Below are 22,923 nucleotides of genomic sequence, written 5' to 3'. Positions count from 1 at the left end.
GTAGACACTCATTAGAAGATGTTTCATGCTAAATATCTTAGCTCTAGCTCTTTGGGTTCTTTAAAAGAAGATTTTTAAAGTTTTTACTATATGCATATAGGGAAAATCAATGACCCCCTGGGGCTGGGCCAATTTTGACCCCAGGGCTTTTATTTGAACAAACTTTGTAGACACTCACTAGAAGATGTTTCATGCCAAATATCTAAGCTTTAGCTCTTACGGATTTTTAAAAGAAGATATTTAAAGTTTTTTCTTTCGGTTGCCATGGCAACCAGAGTTCTTCATGGAATTAAATTCTTTGAACAATTTTTAAAGGTGACCACCAAAGGAACATTCCTGTGAAGTTTGGATGAAATTGGCTTAGTGGTTTATGAGGAGATGTCATTTAAAGTAAAAGTTTACGGACGGACGGACGGACGCCGGACGAAAAGCGATCACAAAAGCTCACCCTGTCACTTTGTGACAGGTGAGCTAAAAAAAGGAAATAAATAAAACACAAGTAGAACCCTGGGAGGTGCAAAACTTCAGATGTTGATCAACATTCCTGTAAATATTCATGAACCTAGGTTAAATGCTTTTTGAGCTATGTGTGACACAAGTTGAAAATTGCAAATTTTTATGAAATCAAGGGCAGTAACTGCGCATATGTGCAGTCTGATCAGGATACATGCTGTTCGCTATCAGTTTCTCTACTTGTTATAAAGTTTGTAAGCGAACAGCAGGGATCCTGATCAAACTGCGCAGATGCACGGGCTGGTTTGGATCCATACTGGTCGCAAATGCATTACGTTGGTTTTGTCATGACGCGGCTCAAATTATCTTATCCATTTAAATTTCCTCAAGAAATACAGAAGTTAAATTAAATACAAAAATTTTCAAGGAAATTTTAAGTTTAAAGGGAATATCATGGCTGAAAGAGATATTTACCTTACCATATATGATGTGCCTGATGAAAGGAAAATTCCTTAAGAAATAATTCTCTAAGGAATATTCAGTTTAAAAGGGATATGTTTCTGAGAAAAATATGTGTTAAAAGTTATGAACCTTGTCACTGATGATGTGGGTATTGATAAAGAACATACTGGTTTCCTAGCAGTTTCCGACCCCAAACCTCACTTTTTAACAAATGAAAATATGCCTACGGATGAGTAAAAAACTTTGAGAGTACAAAGTCAGGTACCTGTCCTGCATTACCATGCTTTTAATGTTTCTCTTTTACTTTCCATTTTAACTGAAACATGGGCCTTTTCTTATATTTATTCAAAATTTCATAGCAGTTTTTTGGACATTTTTTATTTTGAGTATAATTCAGTACCAGTTATCAATGTTAAGATGATTTTATCAAAGAAATAGAACTTCCAGACCTTTCCTTATTGTCTGCAATATACTTTTCAATGGTATTGATTTACCTAGAATGGGGTCTCAGTTATAGCACATGGGCATACAAACTAGAATTCCCCAGGTGTTTATTTTTTAGTGTCCCAAGTTCCCATATGTAACTTTAAAGTAGAACTCCGCAAGTCGGATGTGGCGCCTTGTAAACAATATAGTTTAGGAGAATTTATGGCCAGGACAAAAATGAAGAAGATAAAGAAGTGCAGAGTACCAGTTCTTGTACACTGCATTTTTCTTAATGAGATCTATCATCCTATGAAATTTAACCCTTTGGCTGCCAGAGGGTTATTGTTTTATTGATCACCTATTTGCCAGAGGGTTTTCTAAGAAATTACTATATTATTAATTAATATAATTAATATTATTTGTAATTAGTATTATAATAATTATATATGTTTCCAAATCTGTTAGTATAATAATAATTATTGTCGATGGTATGATTTTCTTTATATTTATTATTATTTTTATTATTATTAATTTATTATTATTATTACTATTATTGTTATAGAAACCGCTAAAGCAGTCCATATGGCAAATACGCCGAAAATAACAGGGACGGCATTAGCCGTCCCTATGGCAGTGAAAGGGTTAAAGACCACAGCTTTTATACTTTAGGAGAAATGGCCTGGACAAAAATAAAGTATGAAATTAACAAAGGGCAATAACTCAAAAAAATCATCAAACCATAACCAAATTCCAACTTGACCTGCCCATTCCTTTGATATATCCATATGTCAAATTTGAGTTGAATATGTAACACTGTTGGGTAGATAATGAACAGAAACTGTAAATTTCCTATTATTTTCAAAGTGAAAGGGGCATTACTCTGCCAAAAATCATTGAACCATGACCAAATTCGAACATGGCCTGGGCATTTCAAAACATATCCATATGTCAAATTTGAGTTGATGTGTTGTACCGTTGGGGAGATAATAAACAGAAACTGCAAATTTCATATTATTTTCAAAGTGAAAGGGGCATAACTCTGCCAAAAATCATTGAACCGTGACCAAATTTGAACCAGACCTGCGCATTCCTTTGACATATCCATATGTCAAGTTTGAGTTGAATGTGTTGTACCATTGGGGAGAAAATGAACGGAAACTGAAAATTTCATATTGTTTTCAAAGTAAAAGGGGAATAACTCTGCCAAAAATCATCGAACCATGACCAAATTCGAACTTGACCTGTATTTTCTCGTGACCTATCCATATGTCAAGTTTGAGTTGAATGTGTTGTATCGTTGGGGAGATAATGAACGGAAACTAAAAATTTCATATCATTTTCAAAGTAAAAGGGGAATAACTCTGCCAAAAATCATCGAACCATGACCAAATTGAACTTGGCCTGTATTTTCTCGTGACCTATCCATATGTCAAGTTTGAGTTGAATGTGTTGTATCGTTGGGGAGATAATGAACGGAAACTAAAAATTTCATATTATTTTCAAAGTAAAAGGGGAATAACTCTGCCAAAAATCATCGAACCATGACCAAATTGAACTTGACCTGTATTTTCTCATGACATATCCATATGTCAAATTTGAGTTGAATGTGTGCAACCGTTATTAAGAAAATGAACGGAAACTTATGATGACGGAATGACAGAATGACGGAAGGATGGAATGATGGAAGGACGGAATGACGGAACAGGGTAACACTATAGGCCCCGGCCATTATATGGCGGGGGCATAAAAATTAAAAAGTGCAGAGTACCTGTTCTTGTGCACTGCACTTCAGGTCATTATAACAAGCATGCATACCAAGTTTGAAGTCAATCCAACTGATAATGACTGACTAATGCTCCGGACAAGCTTAAAGTTTTTGTACATTGAAATATATTTACTACAATATGTTTATTTCTTTAGGAATTTACTTCAAATTTCAAATACACTGGTTTTTTAGCAGCTTCCTTTCTGGCCCTTTATCCGACACCGACGGCGCCGACAAAAGTAACCCCTATATGTTGCCTTTTTAAAGGCGACACAAAACAGGAAAAAGTTCAAAACATATAAATGGCTGTACTATTTTAACTGCTGTGTTGCATAGAAATGAATTTCTCTGATATGATGTAGTAAAATAGATGCCTTACTGGTAAAAGTAGAGTGTGCTGGATAAAAATGATAAAGGGCCAGAAAACTGCTAGGGGCGGGAAACTGCTAAGAAACCAGTATATTTGAAATTTGAAGTAAATTCCTAAAGAAATAAACATATTGTAGATGTACAAAACTTTTAACAAAAACCTAAATGTGGAGAGGACAGCTTTCCATATACATGTACTTCCTATATACCATCTAAAAACATTTCCACCAATCAATGAAAAGGTTGACAGGCTCAATCAAACCGAGCCTGCAATATTTTCAATTTTGTTGTGTTGGACTTTCTTTAGGGATTCTGTTTTTCTCTATTTTATTGTTCTTAAAATAATATATTTATTTACCTTACACCCATTACAAGAGGGCATTTTGAAGAAATCACTTGCTCAATTGCTTTCACATCTTCTTTGAAAGATTTGGCCACCCAATCACGTGTATCGTACCCTGCTATCAGCAAGGCTGCCCAGTTATGACCTAACATTAGAAAATACAGAAGAAAAATAGTTTATGTTCCCTTTTAAAATAAACAGACAGCTTGTTTCCAATACTAATTTTAGAAACTAACAATATGACATTAATCATAGTCAATAACATCCCAAATTTATCAGTACATAAAAAGCAACTTCATTATAAATTGTGGTACTTATTTCTAAAAAATACTCAAATTGATAAATGGGTCTTTGTGGTCAGGTGGTTAATTTTTGACATCAAAAGCACTGGACTTTACAGTGTAACATGAGAAAGTTATCTGCTAGCTAAGTTAAGTGTTTTACAATGGCTGGGAAAGTAGTCATATGAACTTTACAGTGGCTGGAAAGTCGCCATATGAACTTTAAAGTGGAGGAAACTTCTCAATATGACCTTAACAGTGGCTGGAATGTTGCCATATGACCTTTACAGTGGCCTGGAAACATTGGCCATATGACCTTTACAGTGCCGAAACATGACCTTTACAGTAGCTGGAAAGTGCCCATAACTATGACCGTTACAGTGGGTTAAGTCACAATATGATCTTAACAATGACTGGAAAGTGACCATATGACCTGAACATTGATTGACTGGAAAGTGGCCATATATGACATGAACAGTGACTGGAAAAGTAGCCATATGACCTTAACAGTGTCTGGAAGGTGGCAATATATGAAATTAACAGTGGCTCTTAACTTTGTCATATGACCTTTACAGTGGCTGGAATGTGGCCATAAGACCTTGTCAGTGGCTGCAACATGGCCATTTGACCTTAAAAGTGACTGGAAAGTGACAATATGACCTTTACAGTGGCTTTAAAATGGCCATATGACCTTAAAAGTGGCTGAAAATTGGCCATATTACTTTACAATGGCTTGAAAATGGCCATTTGACCTTAAAAGTGGTTGGAAATTGGCCATATTACTTAACAGTGGCTTGAAAATGGCCATATGACCCAAGAGTGGCTGGACAGTGGCCATATGACCTATACCCTCTCATGTATACATTAGTAAATATTGTCTTTTAATGTTATTACATGAAAGAAAAATAAACAAATTAACAAGAAATGCTGAAAAACACGTATGCCCAACTTTCTAGCCCTTGACTTGTACTGTTGGTAATTTTGTTATAGATACATGCCAAAAATCAGAACATGGAAGTTTTTGACCAACTTTGACATTTATGAGACTTGCCATTCCATAGTTATTAATCGGAAATGACTTTTATATTTGAGGTAACTAAATTTGACCTTTGCCCAAGTGACCCTTAAATCAATACAGGTCATCTTCTAGTTATGACCAATCAATATGTGAAATATGAAAACTTCATGAACAGTAGTTTTAACATAATGAGCGTAAACCATTACAAGATTTAAGGCCCCTATGACCCCAAATTAAAAAAAAATGTCATCTTTTAGTTATGGTCAATGAATATGTGAAATATAAAGATTTAGTCACTAATTGGTGTCAAGAGAAAAACATTCAAGGTTATTGTGACCTTGACCTTTGAACTAGTGGCCTCAACTAGTGGCCTCAAAATCATCTACTAGTGAAACATGAAGACTTGATAAACAAGTAGTTTTTGAAGATAATGAGTGAAAACTATTTCCGACATTTAAGGATCGTGTTACACATTTTTTGTGTGATTTTATGCTCAAATTCAAGATTTATCAATTTTTTGTAAGTTCCAAAAAGCATTAATTATAAAGATTATTACCGAATTTAACATTTCATGTCCTTGACCTTTAACCTACTGACCAAAAAAATCGAAAATAGGTCATCTACTTAGGTCATCTACAGTTATGACTAATCAAAATGTGGGAGATATAATGACTTTGAGATAATTTTTTTTCAAAGAATTAATGAGCAAAAACCATTCTTACATTTTAGACCCCTGTGTCCCTTTACCTAGTGACCCCAAAATATTATAAGGCGTCATCTACTAGTAATGACCAATCAGTATGTGAAATATGAGGACTTTGTGATAAATTGTTTCCAAGATATTGAGGCAGACACCATTGTGACATTTTATGGTCCCTTTGACCTTGACCTTGTGACCCAAAATCAATAGGCATCATCTACTATTTATGTCCAATCAGTATGTGAAATATGAAGACTTTGTGATAAATAGTTTTCAAGATCATCAGCCAAACCATGTTGTTCTACCGACAGACAGACCACCTGACCGACAGGCCAACTTACCGACCGACATTAGCAACACCCCATTTTTCTTCTAACCGGGGTATTATATAATTAATATGTTGTGGACCAATATCAATCTTCTTAATACATAGGTTAACTTATTTCTTCACACATTTACAATGACTATTTGCTCTACATACAGCATTTAATACATACCTATAGTTGGTGTCACCTTTGTGTCACATGAATGACAATGGATGGATTGCAATATGAATTCCTCATACATGAAACACAGACATTTATGTGATATTATACAATCATGGTGTTTGAACACACTTTCCTCCACTGGAAGAAGAACAAGTAAAAGAATATTGTTAAAAACACATGCAAACTAAAAAAGACATGGCCATCCAGCAGGAATCAGTTGCCCTTTGGGACTACAAAACTCTATAAAACAATAATATTTTTAGTTTACCAAATTTAGGATAATTTAACCAACTTGGAAGGGAAAAGTAGGACAAGAGCTGCAACAGGAGGAGCACCTTTACCCCTTTCTTAAGTGAGACCTTTGAAACCTTTTTACCCAAAGCTGGACAATTTGAGGTAGGGATTGTGATTCTTTGAAGCGAACACATTGTCTTGATGTGGTAAAACCTTTATGCCAAGTTATTCTAAAATCCTTCAATGCCATGACAAAAGTTACAGGCCCCCGGACACGATTGGTGTGTACCTATTGACTCTAATGGTTGCATAATGTGGGAAACTTTCAAAATGTAAGTGTGACCTTGACCATAGGGGTAATAAAGACATCGTAATTTTTTGACCGCAAACATGGTAGACATTAAGTCAAGTTATTTTTAAAATCCTTTGGATGCATGAACAAAGTTACAGTCCGGACATGGGAATGGTGTACCTATTAACTCTAATTGAAGATAATTGTGAAAACTTCCAAAAATGTTAGTGAATTCTTGACCCCTTTGAGTTTAGGGACCTGGTGGTTTTTTTTGGAATAGCAACACATTTGTATTGATGTGGTAGACCATTTGCTGCCCCAAGCTATTTAACAAACCCCTCAATGGTATGACAAAGTTAACAGTCTGGAAACACAAATGAAAGTTGGGATGCAACAGGACCAACAGATAGATGGAACAGGTGCCATTTTAATTATGCTGCCTTTTTTTAGGGGGCAATTAAAAACAGGAATCCTGGTAAAATGAGTGTTAAAGTTTTGGAATCCATTAATTAAAGTAGGAAAAAATTCCAAGTTGCCAAACACAGGTACTGATACAAGGGGAAATACAAAACTTCAGTTCAGGCAAGGGATCAAATGCGAGAATTTAAGGAACATGCCTACAGATTTCTATCTTATTTATTGTGAAAAAAGTCAAAAAGATTTCTGGTGGGAAAAATTCTTGTCAACTATACAAACTAAGGAGATTCTATCATGATGCCAAGGTAGGACCTATGAATTCTTAGAAAAATACGCTATCATAATTAATCCTGAAAATCTTCAGTAATGTTAATGAGATATTTTAATACACTATAGGCGATTTCTCCTTTATATAAACAAAGAAGGCCCTTATATTTCACAACCACTTGCCACACGCCGTTCTTATTTTACTCCCTCTGTAGATTCAGACCAACACAATGAAGGCGCCATTTTGTTTAAAAAAAATCTGATAAATAAAAAATTATTTTTGTTGGAATTTTGTTCTGAAAAACTTATCTAGGGGAATGATAGACTAAGACTAAGAAAAATAAATTAGAACACCAATATCTTTAATTCAGTACAGACGTTTTTTTAAAGTTATTTATTGGTGAGTCCCACATTGTAGCGCCAAACAGTGTGTTAAAAACAAGAATGCTATTTCGAAAAAAAAATAATTTCACTATTATTTCATTATAAATTACTCGTATTTCACTTGAAAAATATTAAAGTTTAAAACCCAAAATAAAACACACAAAAGTTTTATCAACAAACCGTTTTTTTCAAAAAATTCATTATTCTCAAAATGTTTCTACAGATGGTAGACTTATCAAACATGTAATTTTTAAACCCAACTTTGGAACCGCCTTTTTTAAAGAACATTACTATTGGAAACATTAGGCGGAAAATAAATTTAACCGGTCCAACAAATTTTTTTAATCTTGACGTTGTTAAAATGGAAAATAGATATTATTTTCATTTGCATTATTAGTACAGTCCGACCCCGGTTATTTCTACAACCCTTTAATTTGAATTACCCGCATTATCCAAAAGTAGATTCGGCCAAGTCCCGTTTTATCTCTATATTGAATAATATAAAATACGAGCATATTATTCGAAATGCATTATCCGAATACCTCCTGTTTTTCGATGGTAAAATTTTGGTCCAGATTTATACAATTATGAAAGAATTTTCACACCTATTATTCGGGAAGCCAGACCAATTGGCACCGATCCTATCGCTGGACTGGGGTCGACTTGTGAAAAAATATCAACAGTTCATGCGTTTGTATTTAGACAATCCTGATAATTACGCTTTGTGTGTTCTTTTTAATCACTTTTTAATTTACCTAAAAATGAAAAGCTATATCACATGTCCATGTTGTTACAGTTATTGCTTGGAGATGACAGCAATATTTTCTATAAATACTGTAAATTTATGTGAATTTGTCAAAACATCCAAAAATGTTTTTTTTTCATTAATTTAACGCCTATATGAGAGCCTTACCCAAATTGAAACTAGAACTATCACTAAATGTGATTAATACCCCCACAAGTCTGCTTTGGAAATGAGGATGTTACTAGTAACAGAATACCTTGTAATAGAAATTGAAAACATAGAGTTATGGTTGTGGGCAATTAAAAGATAATTGTGGTTCATGTAGATTTCCTTTCAAATGTGGTTGGCCAATGAAGTTTAATTGGTAATAACTCTATAAATACTGAAGATAGAGTTATAGTTCTTGTGCACTGCACTTCCTCTTATTGTGCTTGACCATTGTATGAAGTTGTTTTGAATTCCAACCAGTACGTTTTAAGTTATGCTCCGGACAAGGAAAAAGTATCAAAGGCAGTAACTCTGTATTTTGTCAAAATGGAGTTATGGCTCTTGTGCACTGCACTTCCTTTTAAATGTCCTTGACAACTGTATGAAGTTGTACTGAATTCCAAACAGTAGTTTTCAAATTATGCTCTGGACAAGGAAAAGTAACAAAGGGCAATAACTCTGTAATTAGTCAAGGATGGAGTTATGGTTCTTGTGCACTGCACTTCCCCTTATTGTGCTTGACCATTGTATGAAGTTGTTTTTGAATTCCAACCAGTAGTTTTCAAGTCCTGCTCTGGACAAGGAAAAGTAACAAAGGGCAGTAACTCTGTAATTAGTCAAGATGGAGTTATGGTTCTTATGCACTGCACTTCCTCTCAATGTGCTTGACCATTGTATGAAGTTATAATGAATTGCAACAATAAGTCTTCAAGTTATGGTCCGGACAAAAGAAAGCAATGGAAAAGTAACAAAGGGCAATAACTCTGTAATTAGTCAAGATGGAGTTATGGTTCTTGTGCACTGCACTTCCCCTTATTGTGCTTGGACATTGTATGAAGTTGTTTTGAATTCCAACCAGTAGTTTTAAAGTCATGCTCTGGACAAGGAAAAGAAACAAAGGGCAGTAACTCTGTAATAAGTCAAAATGGAGTTATGGTTCTTGTGCACTGCACTTCCCCTTATTGTGCTTGGACATTGTATGAAGTTGTTTTGAATTCCAACCAGTAGTTTTAAAGTCATGCTCTGGACAAGGAAAAGAAACAAAGGGCAATCACTCTGTAATTACTTTAGATAGAGTTATGGTTCTTATGCACTGCACTTCCTCTCAATGTGCTTGACCATTGTATGTAGTTATATTGAATTCCAACCATTAGTCTTCAAGTTATGGTCCGGACCAAAAAAAGAAGGCAATGGAAAAGCAACAAAGGGCAATAACTCTGTAATTACTTTAGATAGAGTTATGGTTCTTGTGCACTGCACTTCCCCTTATTGTGTTTGACAATTGTATGAAGTTGTTTTGAATTCCAACCAGTAGTTTTCAAGTTATGCCATGGACAATGAAAAGTAACAAAGGGCAATAACTCTGTAATTAGTCAAGATAGAGTTATGTTTCTTATGCACTGCACTTCCTCTCAATGTGCTTGACCATTGTATGTAGTTATATTGAATTCCAACCATTAGTCTTCAAGTTATGCTCCGGACAAGGAAAATGCAACGGACAAAAAAAAAAGCAATGGAAAAGCAACAAAGGGCAATAACTCTGTAATTACTTTAGATAGAGTTATGGTTCTTGTGCACTGCACTTCCCCTTATTGTGTTTGACAATTGTATGAAGTTGTTTTGAATTCCAACCAGTAGTTTTCAAGTTATGCCCCGGACAAGGAAAAGTAACAAAGGGCAATAACTCTGTAATTAGTCAAGATAGAGTTATGATTCTTGTGCACTGCACTTCCTCTCAATGTGGTTGACCATTGTATGTAGTTATATTGAATTCCAACCATTAGTTTTCAAGTTATGCTCCGGACAAGGAAAATGCAACGGACGTCTGGACCGACCGACCGACCGCCCGACCACCGGGTGACTCCTATATACCCCCCCAAACTTCGTTTTTGGGGGTATAAATACCAGAGTTTAGCTTTAAATACTGTAGAGACAATACCACCATTATCAAGGCTTTAGGGATTCTCATTTTCTCTATTTTTTGAACGAAACGAAACTATACATAATGCAGGGCCGGCAAAATCAATTGTCCATATTGCCCGGGTTGTCGGACAAGTGAAAATTTTCAAGAATAAACTATGTAAATATCATACAGACAAGTTAAAAATGTATTTATGTCTTCAATGCCAATAAAATAATTTTTACCCATCTTTTCTTTAACATTTATTTTTCTCAATTGACTGCAGGAAGTATGTGTGTTGTAAACGGTAGTTTTGCTATGATTGGTCAAAGTGAGTGGAGTAGTTTTCGTCTATCACAATATTCCAATTTCGATTATTCGAACCCATCGATTATTTGAAGTAAATTTTCAGTCCTAGGCACTTAGAATAAACGGTGTTGGACTGTATAATAATGCCAGTTTTTCGTTCAAATGCTTTGTAACTAATCATGAAGGCCTTATTAAAGTAGCACACCTCCAGAAGATACCCCAAACTTATGATACTCATATGTCAGATACGGATGATAAGCAACATATATTTGTAGTATGAAGTTGATACCTTAAGAAATGAAAAAGTTATAGTGAAAAATATTTTACTGCTCCAAAACTTTAATCTGAAATCTGGACACGGACGCTGATGCAGGGGCGAGTGGAACTCTCCATATACTTTGTATAGTCGAGCTAAAAACTGTTCTGGTTTAATGATTTGAAATAATTTATGGCCACAATAAATAATGGGATATAAAGTAAATTCCCTCTATTAAGACCACTAACGGGACTGACTCAAAGTGGTCTTAATAGTGAACTGGTCTTAATAGTGAATAAGCCACTTTTAGAACTTACGCAGTCCAACTAAACTAAATGCTTATGTACTCATATGTCTCAGACATTGATATAGGTTTTTTATCTTTCTTTAGATTTAAACTTTTAAATATAATTATAATACATGTATATTAATTTTATATTTTCATGATACAATTTTTGATAGACTAAGCAAGCAATGATTTAAAGTTTCATAAGAATGCAAACTAAAAGAAGACTGCATGGGGTTTCAACATTTTTTTCCAAAATATATAAAGTCCTTTCATTTGTTCAATTTTATAACATTCACGCTGACCAACAGACTCATTAAACCATTAATTTCATATCTAAATAAAATCCAACAATCCTTGGTGAAATTAGCTAGTCTTCACATACTTTCCATCAGGTATATACGTACCTGTTTCCATCAACAAATAAATTAAAATGCAATTGACCGCCTGTTAATTACCGACAAAATTAGTTGAATCATGCTGCCGCTTGAATGCTTAAGGTATATCGTAAATCAAGCGTCCAATTAACCAAGACAGATAATGACCTCGTTTGACCCGGTGTATTTGTTTACAGCCGTCAGTGGGGCAATAAACACATTGTGTTAGGTGGTCATTATGTTGCATGGTCGTAATACAGGTTAATGATTTAATAAGAAATACACACAATTGTCTGACAGAAGTGGTCGTAATGCCGGATTAGAGACGTGGTCGGTATACTGGTCATTTTTCTCGATGAATAAAGAAGGCAAATATTTTGTACTTTTGAAAAGTGCCCTTAATAGTGGCGTGGTCCTATTTGTGGCGTGGTCGTTAGGTGGTATTTTACTGTAGTGAAATAAGTTCTACTTGGGATCTCATGTCTTTAGTTCAAGCAATCAATTAACATGATAATTAAATACAACCTGCATCATAAGCCAAGCATATATCACACTTTTCTGTTTGTTTACTGCCTTTCCCCTGTTGTATCACATCCTTTAGCTGTTTCCTACTAATCCATCTTTGAGTGTTACTATTTCTAAGATGATTCTGAAGATTTAAAGGCAGGCTTGATTTTGTTTGAAGTAGATAACAATTATATGCAAAGCGATCAACAATAAAATCAACAAGAGCCACTGCAGACAAAGCAAACAAATAAACAAATCTTTAAAAAGAAAATTAAAAATAAATAAGTTTTTCCTATTTTTTTTGTCTAGTCACACTTGTTGTTTCGTCCAAGTATAAATCCTTTCCACAAATAATTGACAAAGCTAAGAAAATATAATCAAAATTTAATCATTTGATTATCAAAGGTCAAGGTCATTTCTAAATTATTCCACATGTCCATTTGGTCACAAGTGTTGTTTTGTCAACTTATGAATCAAATCTGTACATAAATAACACTAGAACTCCGCGAGTCAGATGTGTAGCCTTGTGAACAGTATAGCTCTATCATCCTATGAAGTTTCAAGTCAATATCTTTTATTGTGTAGAATTGTCCAGGTCAAAAATAAAGTATAATAATTAACAAAGGGCATGTCTCTTAAAGTACAGAGTACCGGTTCGTGTGCACTGCACTTCTTCTCAATTAGGTCTATCATCCTATGAAGTTTCATGTCCATAGCCTTTTATAGTTTGGGAGAAATGGCCTGGACAAAAATAAAGTATGAAAATTTACAAAGGGCAATAACTCAAATAATAAGAAGTGCAGAGTCTTGTGTACTGCACTTCTTCATAATGAGATCTATCATCCCATGAAGTTTCAAGTCCATAGCTTTTACAGTTTAGGGGAAATGGCCCAGACAAAAAAAAGCATGAAAATTAACAAAGGGCAGTAAGTCAAATAATAAGAAGTGCAGAGTACCAGTTCTTGTGCACTGCACTTTTTCTTAATGAGTTCTATCATCCTATGAAGTTTCAAGTCCATAGCTTTTATACATTAGGAGAAATGGCCCAGACAAAAATAAAGTATGAAAACTAACAAAGGGCAATAACTAAAAAAGTTAAAGTTTGCCGACAGCATCGGCAACATCAATGCCAACATCGGCAACATCAACGCCAACATGACTAACTATACCTCTATTTTTCTTAAAAAAAGTCAAGCTAGAAACAAATGTTAACTGTTTAATGTTGGCCCAGTTGTTTTAAAGTTTGTAAACCTAACTGTAGCATTTTTTTTCCTTTACCTGACAAGAAAATGCAATTTTCATCAAATTTTAAACAAAGTTTATACAAGAAAATATCTTTATCAATTTAGCAAACTTTTTACCTTTAATTCTGATACCAATTTATCAGAAGTCATTTCCTCATTTTCAATGCATTCACTAGACAGAGTAACTAAAGGTCCTGTAACTTCTGGTACTACTTGTAAATCCTTCCACATTTTCTGAAAAATATAAGTTGCACAAGTATGCCCATATTGTATGCCCATATTGCTCACATTAGTAAATGGAAAAAGTAACACCAGCACTTGTTAGGACACCATGCTTGACTATTCTCAGTGCTTGATAAAACAAGAACCTGGATAATGTAAAGTTCATAAAGGGCCATAATTCTGTCAAAATCTATGTAAAGAGTTATGGGCCTTGGACAATGTACTTTCATGTTCTCAAATGAAAGTCTTAATTTTTAACCAATGCCCTTCAGTAGTTTTTGAGAAATTGACTTACATGGTAAAAATTTACCAAAGTGAGACACCTGGGTGAGTCTAATAGCTATCCCTATTCTTGGAATAGTCAAGCTAAAAAGGTGTAAATGCCAAACTTGATGTAAATATCATACAGGTCATCATACAAACAATAGTTGTAATCAGGAACTCAGCAAATGTGGGTTTGTACATGCTAATCCCCTAGTACAAACAAACTTTTATAGTTTTAGCTTCAGGGTGCACTACCAGTCACACCTGTTGCACTTTTTTCTAGGCCGTAACTGTAAAAGTTTGTTTGTACCCCAGGATTAGCTGGGAAAACTGAAAATATACTTCATTCTGGAATAAGTCTATTTGAAACAATTGTTCTAAGATAATAATTTCTGCTGTGAAAATGAGTTTCATCCGAAAAGTGGGTGGGGTAAATTAAACCGATTTTGAAAAAAAATTAAAGAGTTTCATAAAACAATAAGATTTTTTCATTTCCAACTTTTAATTTACTTTTCTGCTAGGCAATTAATGTCAAATGTAATATAACAGTTTTGGTTATGTTTTATTTATTTATTTATTTATTTAACTTTCTTTTTTTTGAAAACTGGTATTCATGTGGAAATTGGGTGGGGTATATTGACCCCTGATTTTGAAAACAATAGATATAAGTTAACATTTAGATTCTTCCACTAAAATATGTTCAGATATATAAAATTGAATTATTTAAATGAGGTAAGATTATATAACAAATTTTAGCTTCAATTTTCAATACGAACATGTTTAACATTAAGACGATGCAATGACAGAAGCTATAAATAACAATTTCAAGTGTTTTATCAGTCATGAAATGCAAATCATTTTCTATTATGTAAATATAATGTTTTCAACATACTCTGATCAATAAATATATTTATCTTATTTATTGTTAATAGAAATCATCATGTAATAATTTGTCAATCATTTCATGGTAATGATTTAATGTCATTCATTTTTGAAGACTGTTTCCAGCATAATAGCATGAAATTACTACTAATTACTGATACATGTAATGTGATCCCTTTCATGCTCCATCGTCGTCAGAAATCTCTGAATCACTGCTACTACAAGAGTCAGGTTCTAGGTCATGTGTTTCACTTTCTTCCAATGCATTTGTTACTAGAAGATCAACAATTGATTCTGGTAACTGATCGCCTTCAAACCAATTAACAACGAAGCAGTTGTCACTCAACTTCCATCCATGGCCATTGGGCGATTCTATGACAGGATTTTGATATTTCGTCCTCTTCCAGACAGCTGCTACATAGTTTGCTCGCTTAATTTTCTCTTTCAGGACCTTTTTACAAGGTGGCATGCAACTTGGATTCATACCTTTAATTTTTGACAACGGAGCATATCTAGAATTTGAAGGATTATAGGAATACTTCTCTTGAAACAGCGAGAATCGAACTTCATTTACATTTGTTGATCTGTATTTGCCATATAATTTGCAAACGAACGATTCCAAACATTGAACTATTTATCTTCAGGTATAAGTGGATCTCCAAGTGCAGCAAACACCTTAACAAATTCTTCTTGTTTTTTCATCAGATCTAATGGTTTTACTTTTCCTTTATTCATAAACGAAGCTGTGTAATCTGATCCTGTGAATGCATGGAATCCTGGGAGAGCGTCTGTAAATGACGAGCCAAGGTTCTCTTTAAGATATCCAATATTGATAAACCTTCTTGTGTTATGCTTATTTAGACCAGCATCCATCCATACATTGGACTCTGTGACATGATAGAAAAGCAGCACAAGCACGTCAGTATCATTGCTTTCTTATCACACAGTTCAAGTTGTTGTTGTTCTCTGTCGTGAATACGTTAATTGATAGATAAGTCTTTGTATCGGCCTCTTCATTGGTGACAATCATACTGTTGTGCATGCATACGCACTGTGGCACCATCCTTCACAGTGAAGCGGTAACATATGTCATCAAATCCAAGATAAACGTCATTATTTTGCAAAATCGTAGAATAAGAGGTATTCTGCCAATCAGATGCAAGGAACCTGAAGAAAGCAGTCTTGAAGTGTGATGACTGCAGAGTTTGCTGCCAATTTCTTGGCGTTTTTTGGTCTCTTCCAATTGTTGAGTAAGCTATGTGACTTTCACCACGTCTAGTACGTTCCGTTTCCTTTATTGATGGTGTAATGTATGTGTCACAAATGAAATGTACCACTGGTGACATCTTGCAAATAATATGTAGCAACATCCTAGATAATTCACCCATTGTACAAGGTATATTCGATAGGGTGTGAAACAGAAATACTGCATCAACAAATGTTGCATCAACAGCGTCTGGTGCATGTCCTTCTGCAGTTGTCATTTACTCCAATTTGTGCATTAAACTACTTTTGTCCGTCTTGTAAATGGAGCCATCTATGTGTCCTATCGAAAGTGGAACTGGGACAAGAGGGTAACTAAATACCTTTTTCAGATCAATGTATCTTGTTGAGCTTAAATACAACAAACGACAAAACAATGATTTTCCTGTCTTTTGATGTAATTTTTGACTTCAGGGCATCTGCAGCAAAATTTCTTACTTTTCTTCTTGGTATAGGTTTCTCAAAAGTTGTTGGATCTGAAAAGCAGCCTTTGATAAATTCTGACTCCCATTTTTGGCCAATGTCAAAACAATTGAGAAGATCATTGCGTGTTTCAGAGGTACACTGTTTCCCGTCGAGAGACAGTACAAATTGTGATCAGGTGCAGTATCAAAAGGGTTGAGAGTTGTAACGATTTTGTCTACAACTTTCCTTACATCCTCGTTGTCTCTTTTAACTCTTGAATCTTTCAATGTGGTAGATACATCATCCACTGACTTTAATCCTGCTTTCTCAAGTAAGCCTCCAATAATACCACTTCTCATAGATCGAGTCAGCATCCAACGTCTACGTGCTGATTCGGAGTTGTTAAAACCGACAATACCAGTTTGTCTTGAAGCTGCATCAGCATTAATTGTTTGCTCAAGTGCCATATCGACTGGTGTACGAGAGAAATTTTATCTGTTCTTCTTATAGATAAAGCTCCACCTTCTAAGACTTCTTTCATCCCTGGATGAGTTTCGGTGATGTTAAGTAGGTTGTAGTAATACCTGACCATCCATCTGGCATAATTGGGCCGATTCATTGCAAAGAAAACTGGACACATGTCTTTTAGTGAATCAACAAATAATGATAGATTTTCGTTCTACTGGCTCGATTGAATTTAAGGTATATGGAGACCAGATTTATATATATCATCCAGAATTGGGCAGTACTACCAAGATCTCCTTTGAGTGTTTGCTCTGTAAAGGCTTCATAACGTGTCATGAAATCTTCGTACTCTGGAGAGGATTCAATTATTTTCATGTGTTCCTCAGATGGGTCAGCAGCTAACGTCGTCATATTTTGTACTAATGCTTCAGGAAGATGTCCTTCTTCTGAAAAAAAATCTTTTGACATGTAGAGACTTAAAGGCACACATCAACACCTGATGAAGTCTTGTGCATCTGTTAAAATGTTTTCCCTTTAGGAATCCATTTATAGATCCATCAGCTAACACTTCAGTGTCACTTAAGATTTCAGGAGCACCAGAACCATCTAGGAAATATCCAATTGCTCCGAAGTAGGACAGAATGATATGAAATGCACCAAAACATATGAAAAGATTATCAAATGCTGGCGATTCTGATGCTTGAATCTGCAGGGCTGGTCTTGCAACAGCAAGGTCATATGTAACTGCCATGTATTTATCACCACATTCTTCAGCAACTTTCTGGGATCTGCGCATTGTTTCAACTACTACATCAAGTCGTGTGGGTGGAAAGGAAATATTTTCCATATAGGATATTCTCTGTTGAGGCAAATGGTCTTTTTCAAACAAAGAATTCCATCCTGTCCACATTGGAGTATTATCAAGGACTGAAAAATTCAATATCCAAAATGTATCAAGTCTCTCTATTCTAGTAAGGCATTCTGGTTTTTCTGAGTCCTTTATCTGGTACTGAAACAATGACATTTTTGGTTTCTTTCTGTATGGTGCGAGTTCCGTATCATTTGCAAGGAGACTTCGTTTTGAACGAGACTTTAAATAATGTTTTGGTGACACTTGCTTGTGTCCCTTGTTGTTTTCTGGTCTACGGTAAGTATCTTCCCCATTGCCTCTAGTTTTTATTTCTTTGATTAACCCCCCCCCCCTTCCCCGGTCTTCTGGGACTTCCCCTTTGTGGGCCTATTATTATTTTCTTTGAATTCCTAATCAGTTACAAATTATTTATAATTTAATGATTAACGTGTCGTTGCCCTGTCCTTTTTATGTTTGGGGTCCGCCTGGGCTCCTTGCCGTTGGTTCTTGTTGCTGGGTCATATGGGAGTTGCGTTCATTGAACGCCGCCTTTCCTTGTTGATCTTGTTTTTCATATTTTAAAGGTTCTTTAACCACTTTTGCAAGATATTGTTCATCAGTCTGCATCTCATTATGATGCTGCTTTTCATTTCCAACAGGAAAGGGAACATTATGTTGAACATTCTGGTAACAAATTCCAACTGTGTCATGAAGAGTCCCAGACCCAGAAAGTGTTTCTGTGTTTTCATCATAGTTGTCCCAGGCAAGTCCTGTAAAAAGACCAGGTTCCTTAAGAATGCCATCAGGCGTTGTCATATGTCTATCTATTATTTCAGAGGCTATCTGTGTTTCTAACTCTTCAACAATGTGGTAACTTACTGAATGTCCAAATCTATTCATAATTTCTATAATCTTACGACTACCTGTCAAACTCTTTAATCCGAGACCTAGGCAGATATGTTTTCCTGGTTTAACCTTTCCTCTGGTGACGTTGAAAACAACATCATCACTGGTGCTTTTGGTTAGTCTTTGCAATTTGTCTTGCTGATAGTCTTCAGTTCTGCCGCTGTATAGAACATTAAAAAATTCCTCAAGCTCTGGTGGTGTGGCATTCTGGCCTTCTTTTAACAATTTTTCTGAATAAGGTGTTGGTATTTTATCAACATCTGCTGCCATTGACAGTATCAGTGAACGAAGGTAATAAGCCGTTTCTTTAACTAGACTGCTGTTAAAATTGGCTCTCATTGTAGCTGTTTCTTGAGACAGGCTTTTATTGCAAAGTATCATCCCTTCTTTATTGCTTGACTTGTAGGTCTTCAGATCATTCGGGTACTCACCCAACAGCTTTTCACAAAGATAAAATGGCGCATATTTTTCATCAGTTTCTCTCTTTTCTGATAAATAACGTTTATACAGGGATGTAATCTTTTCAGCACCACAATTATCAACAAGGTTTGTTCGTACATAGTCCTTCAAATGCTCATATGCAGTATGCGTTACCTCTCCCGAATCACTACTATGAGCTATGTACAGCTTTTCGGGATTACTTACTTTACCATTTTTAAATCTTTCACTTTTTTTATAATATGCATTTCTGCATGTGTGATGGAATTTTGCTTCTTTTGCAATAAGATCCTCTCCAGCTATTTTTGATAACAGAACACCATCAGTTAGATTAGTAGCTGCTTCAAATATCTTGTCTCTGGCAGATTTGGTTTCAATTGTTCCAAGTTTCTCAAATTTACCTTTATTCCATCTACGAATTTCTCCGCAAAACAAACACACTGGCTTAAACACTCCGGTACTATTTGAACATGGATGTTCAACCTCACTTCTCAAAGTGAGTGCACATTTTTTTTCAACATATGGTTCAATTTTATTAAGCTGTTTTGGTACTGCAGTATAAGTTTTGTAACAATTAGAGTGGTAATACATATGTGAAACATATTGATCTGGAATAGTAATATCGAAAAGATGTGAAGTTTTTAAATGTTCTTTTCTAAGTTTTTCAGCTTCCTTTACATTGGCCCATGACTGTTCAGTAAACTGTTTCAAGGGTTCATCAGATTTCCCTTTAGCTGTCCGGTGTAATATACAAATAGGTTGAATATCACTCATTGTAATAATCTGAAAAGGCAATATGATATAGTCATTCAACATAATATTTCTTTTTATGCATGTCAAATGTAAAGTATCGATCTTTTGTATATCAGAGTTTTGCCTACAATTTAATTTGAATAATTTTTTCTTTCAAAGTATGAACAAGATAAATCAAAAAGTCCTTGCGTCATGACTTATTAGCGTTAGTACATCATCAATAGCAAACTGTAAACTTTCTTTGCAATAATATTTGATTTATGATTACTTACCTACAGTCTAGAAAATTCATTGCAGTCTTAGTTACTCTGACAACTCATCGCATCACAATATGTATTCCAGGATATCACTATTTCTGTAGCAGAGAAATAATCATTTTAAGCATAAAATAGTTACGGGTATGTGTCATTTAATTGCTGAATTTTAAGAAATGCATTCAATGATGACTTTCTAGCTTAATCATGAATTATATTTATTTGATTAAAAAGTTTTCCTTCAGCATTGTCTTGTAATACTATTTACAATATACATGTCTGTTGAATAACCGCTATATCTTATAAAGCGAAATGTTTAGTTGTAGACATAAAATGATTGACCAATGGCACTGCTTTTCTTATCGCAGAACAAATCACAAGGGTGTGACTTATCATTTTTAGTTAAATCATTGTAGTTAAGAGTAAATTAGAAAAACAAAATCTCAAATTTAATAGTATAATAGTAAAAGCAAAAAAAAGTTTTTATATACTTTATAGCATACCTTTTGACAGGCTGGTAGTTGTTAGACTCATATTCTATATAGATTCAGTCTTGTTCATCGGTTCTTTTATCAAAGTTTTTTCTGTATTAAAAGTGTTAAAACTTAGTACATGTTCTAGCAAAAAAATAAAATACAACAGAGGTTCATTCAGGTGAAAATGATAAAAAGAAGACTTAAACAATCAAAAAACGTTTATTATTCTTAACTATCTGATAATACTAATGTAAACTTTTTTAATCCAAAATAACATATCAGAATACTATTCATGTTTAAAAAATAGTTTTTAAATGGCCCTCCGTAATCAGATATAACTTTTCTTTTGAATAATACTTTATTTTATCTTTAGATGTGATATAGCTTATGACAAGAGCTTATAAGCTGGTAAACTCCTATTCTATTAAAAATTCAGCTCGACTTCTCTTTACAAATGCTGCTTCGATCTGCATCATAACTAAAATAAATATATTTTAGATGATAAGTAATTAAACAAAGGCTTCTTAATAATTAATTAATAATAATTGGAACACTTTAGTTCTGTCTTTTCTGATTGTATAGAAGTCATTCTGCAAAGGTAAATAATTGTATCCAAAATTATGCCATATCCGAATACTATTCAAGTTTTAATAATAATTTTGAAATGACCCTTCTATATAATATATACCCTTCTTTTTAAAATATAAAAATTGTAAATAACTAATTTAAAAAAATTTGCACTTACACGATGGTATTATGATATGTAAAGGTTTGAAAAAAAATGTATCTGTATATATTGATGTGTCGTCTGCACTGCTGAACAAATGGCGAATTCTTTGGAAAGGGAAACAACTTTGCAAAGCATATTTTATTATTAGGTTATAAATAACAAAGAAACACCTACCTTTACGAGCTTTTCTTTTGTAAATAAAATCTGGTTCGTCTAATTCACATTTTGAAGAAAGCGTTTTTACCAATAATAATGATAATCAGTATTTTAATTCGTATACATATCATATATAACCTTACCCCACCCACCCTAAACTAAAATTTGAAATTTATTACAAACTTTACATAACCAAAACTGTTATATTACATTTGACATTAATTGCCTAGCAGAAAAGTAAATTAAAAGTTGGAAATGAAAAAATCTTATTGTTTTATGAAACTCTTTATTTTTTTTTCAAAATCGGTTTAATTTACCCCACCCACTTTTCGGATGAAACTCATTTTCACAGCAGAAATTATTATCTTAGAACAATTGTGCCAGTATCAAACAACTTTTTCTATCCAAAACTACACAAAATGATAAAATTTGCACATAAAAACACTTTCTGATAGATTTAAAAAACGTTTTTAACACAAAAAATCATTAATTTTAGCATATTTCTGTTGGTTTTAGGCACATTTCCTCCTAGAAAGATACATATTTATTTTAAAAGCTTTAAATTCATGTAAAATAATATACATTCTATCATTTGCAGTAATAAAACAATATTAGATATCAAAAGATACACTCAGAAATATATTTTTTATTATACAGGGTGATTTCTTAAAATTTGGCGGCCATCTTGGCGGCCATCTTGGATTTCCGGTGATTGTAAAAGAGTTTTTTTTTAAGAAATAGATTTTTGGAATCTGTACACATTTTGCTTTCAAATGAGACTAATTATACTTTTGGACACACATTTGAAATAAATGGCCCCTATCTCTGGTACTATCTGGTAGTGTCAGATTATGTCACTTGTTTGTTTGTTTATTTCATTTTACGCCTTTTTCCAACAGTATTTCAGTCATATAGGCAAGTAGTTTCCTAACCATTGTTCCTGGAGAGTTACACCAGTACTAGACTACCTTCCTCTGCGCTAAACTACCAAAGCATCTCCCGGGGATTGAACCCAAGCCAGAGGTAACTGGATTAAAAGTCATCGACTCTAACCCCTCGACCACAGAGGCAGTGCAGAGTTATGTCACAGACTAAGTTCAAAGTGTAAAAACAAGGTAGCGACCCAAAT

The 22,923-nt window shown here is 34.2% G+C and overlaps 1 protein-coding gene across 1 annotated transcript in view; it reads right to left on the bottom strand.

The window, feature by feature from the left end:
- LOC132715356 (uncharacterized) overlaps positions 1 to 22,923 on the bottom strand; it is a 47,934-nt gene that overhangs the window by 18,603 nt on the left and 6,408 nt on the right. Inside the window, exons 3-6 of the mRNA XM_060698347.1 lie at positions 13,848 to 13,964; positions 12,505 to 12,628; positions 6,315 to 6,443; positions 3,834 to 3,963 (exon numbers count right to left, since the gene is read on the bottom strand). Coding sequence (XP_060554330.1) covers positions 3,834 to 3,963; positions 6,315 to 6,443; positions 12,505 to 12,628; positions 13,848 to 13,964 — 500 coding nt within the window. The remainder of the gene's footprint in view (positions 1 to 3,833; positions 3,964 to 6,314; positions 6,444 to 12,504; positions 12,629 to 13,847; positions 13,965 to 22,923) is intronic.

This window comes from Ruditapes philippinarum, unplaced genomic scaffold, assembly GCF_026571515.1.
Source record: "Ruditapes philippinarum isolate M1 unplaced genomic scaffold, ASM2657151v2 ctg1665_1_1_1_1, whole genome shotgun sequence".
Lineage (NCBI taxonomy): Eukaryota > Metazoa > Mollusca > Bivalvia > Venerida > Veneridae > Ruditapes > Ruditapes philippinarum.
This window is presented reverse-complemented; position numbering and strand designations above follow the sequence as displayed.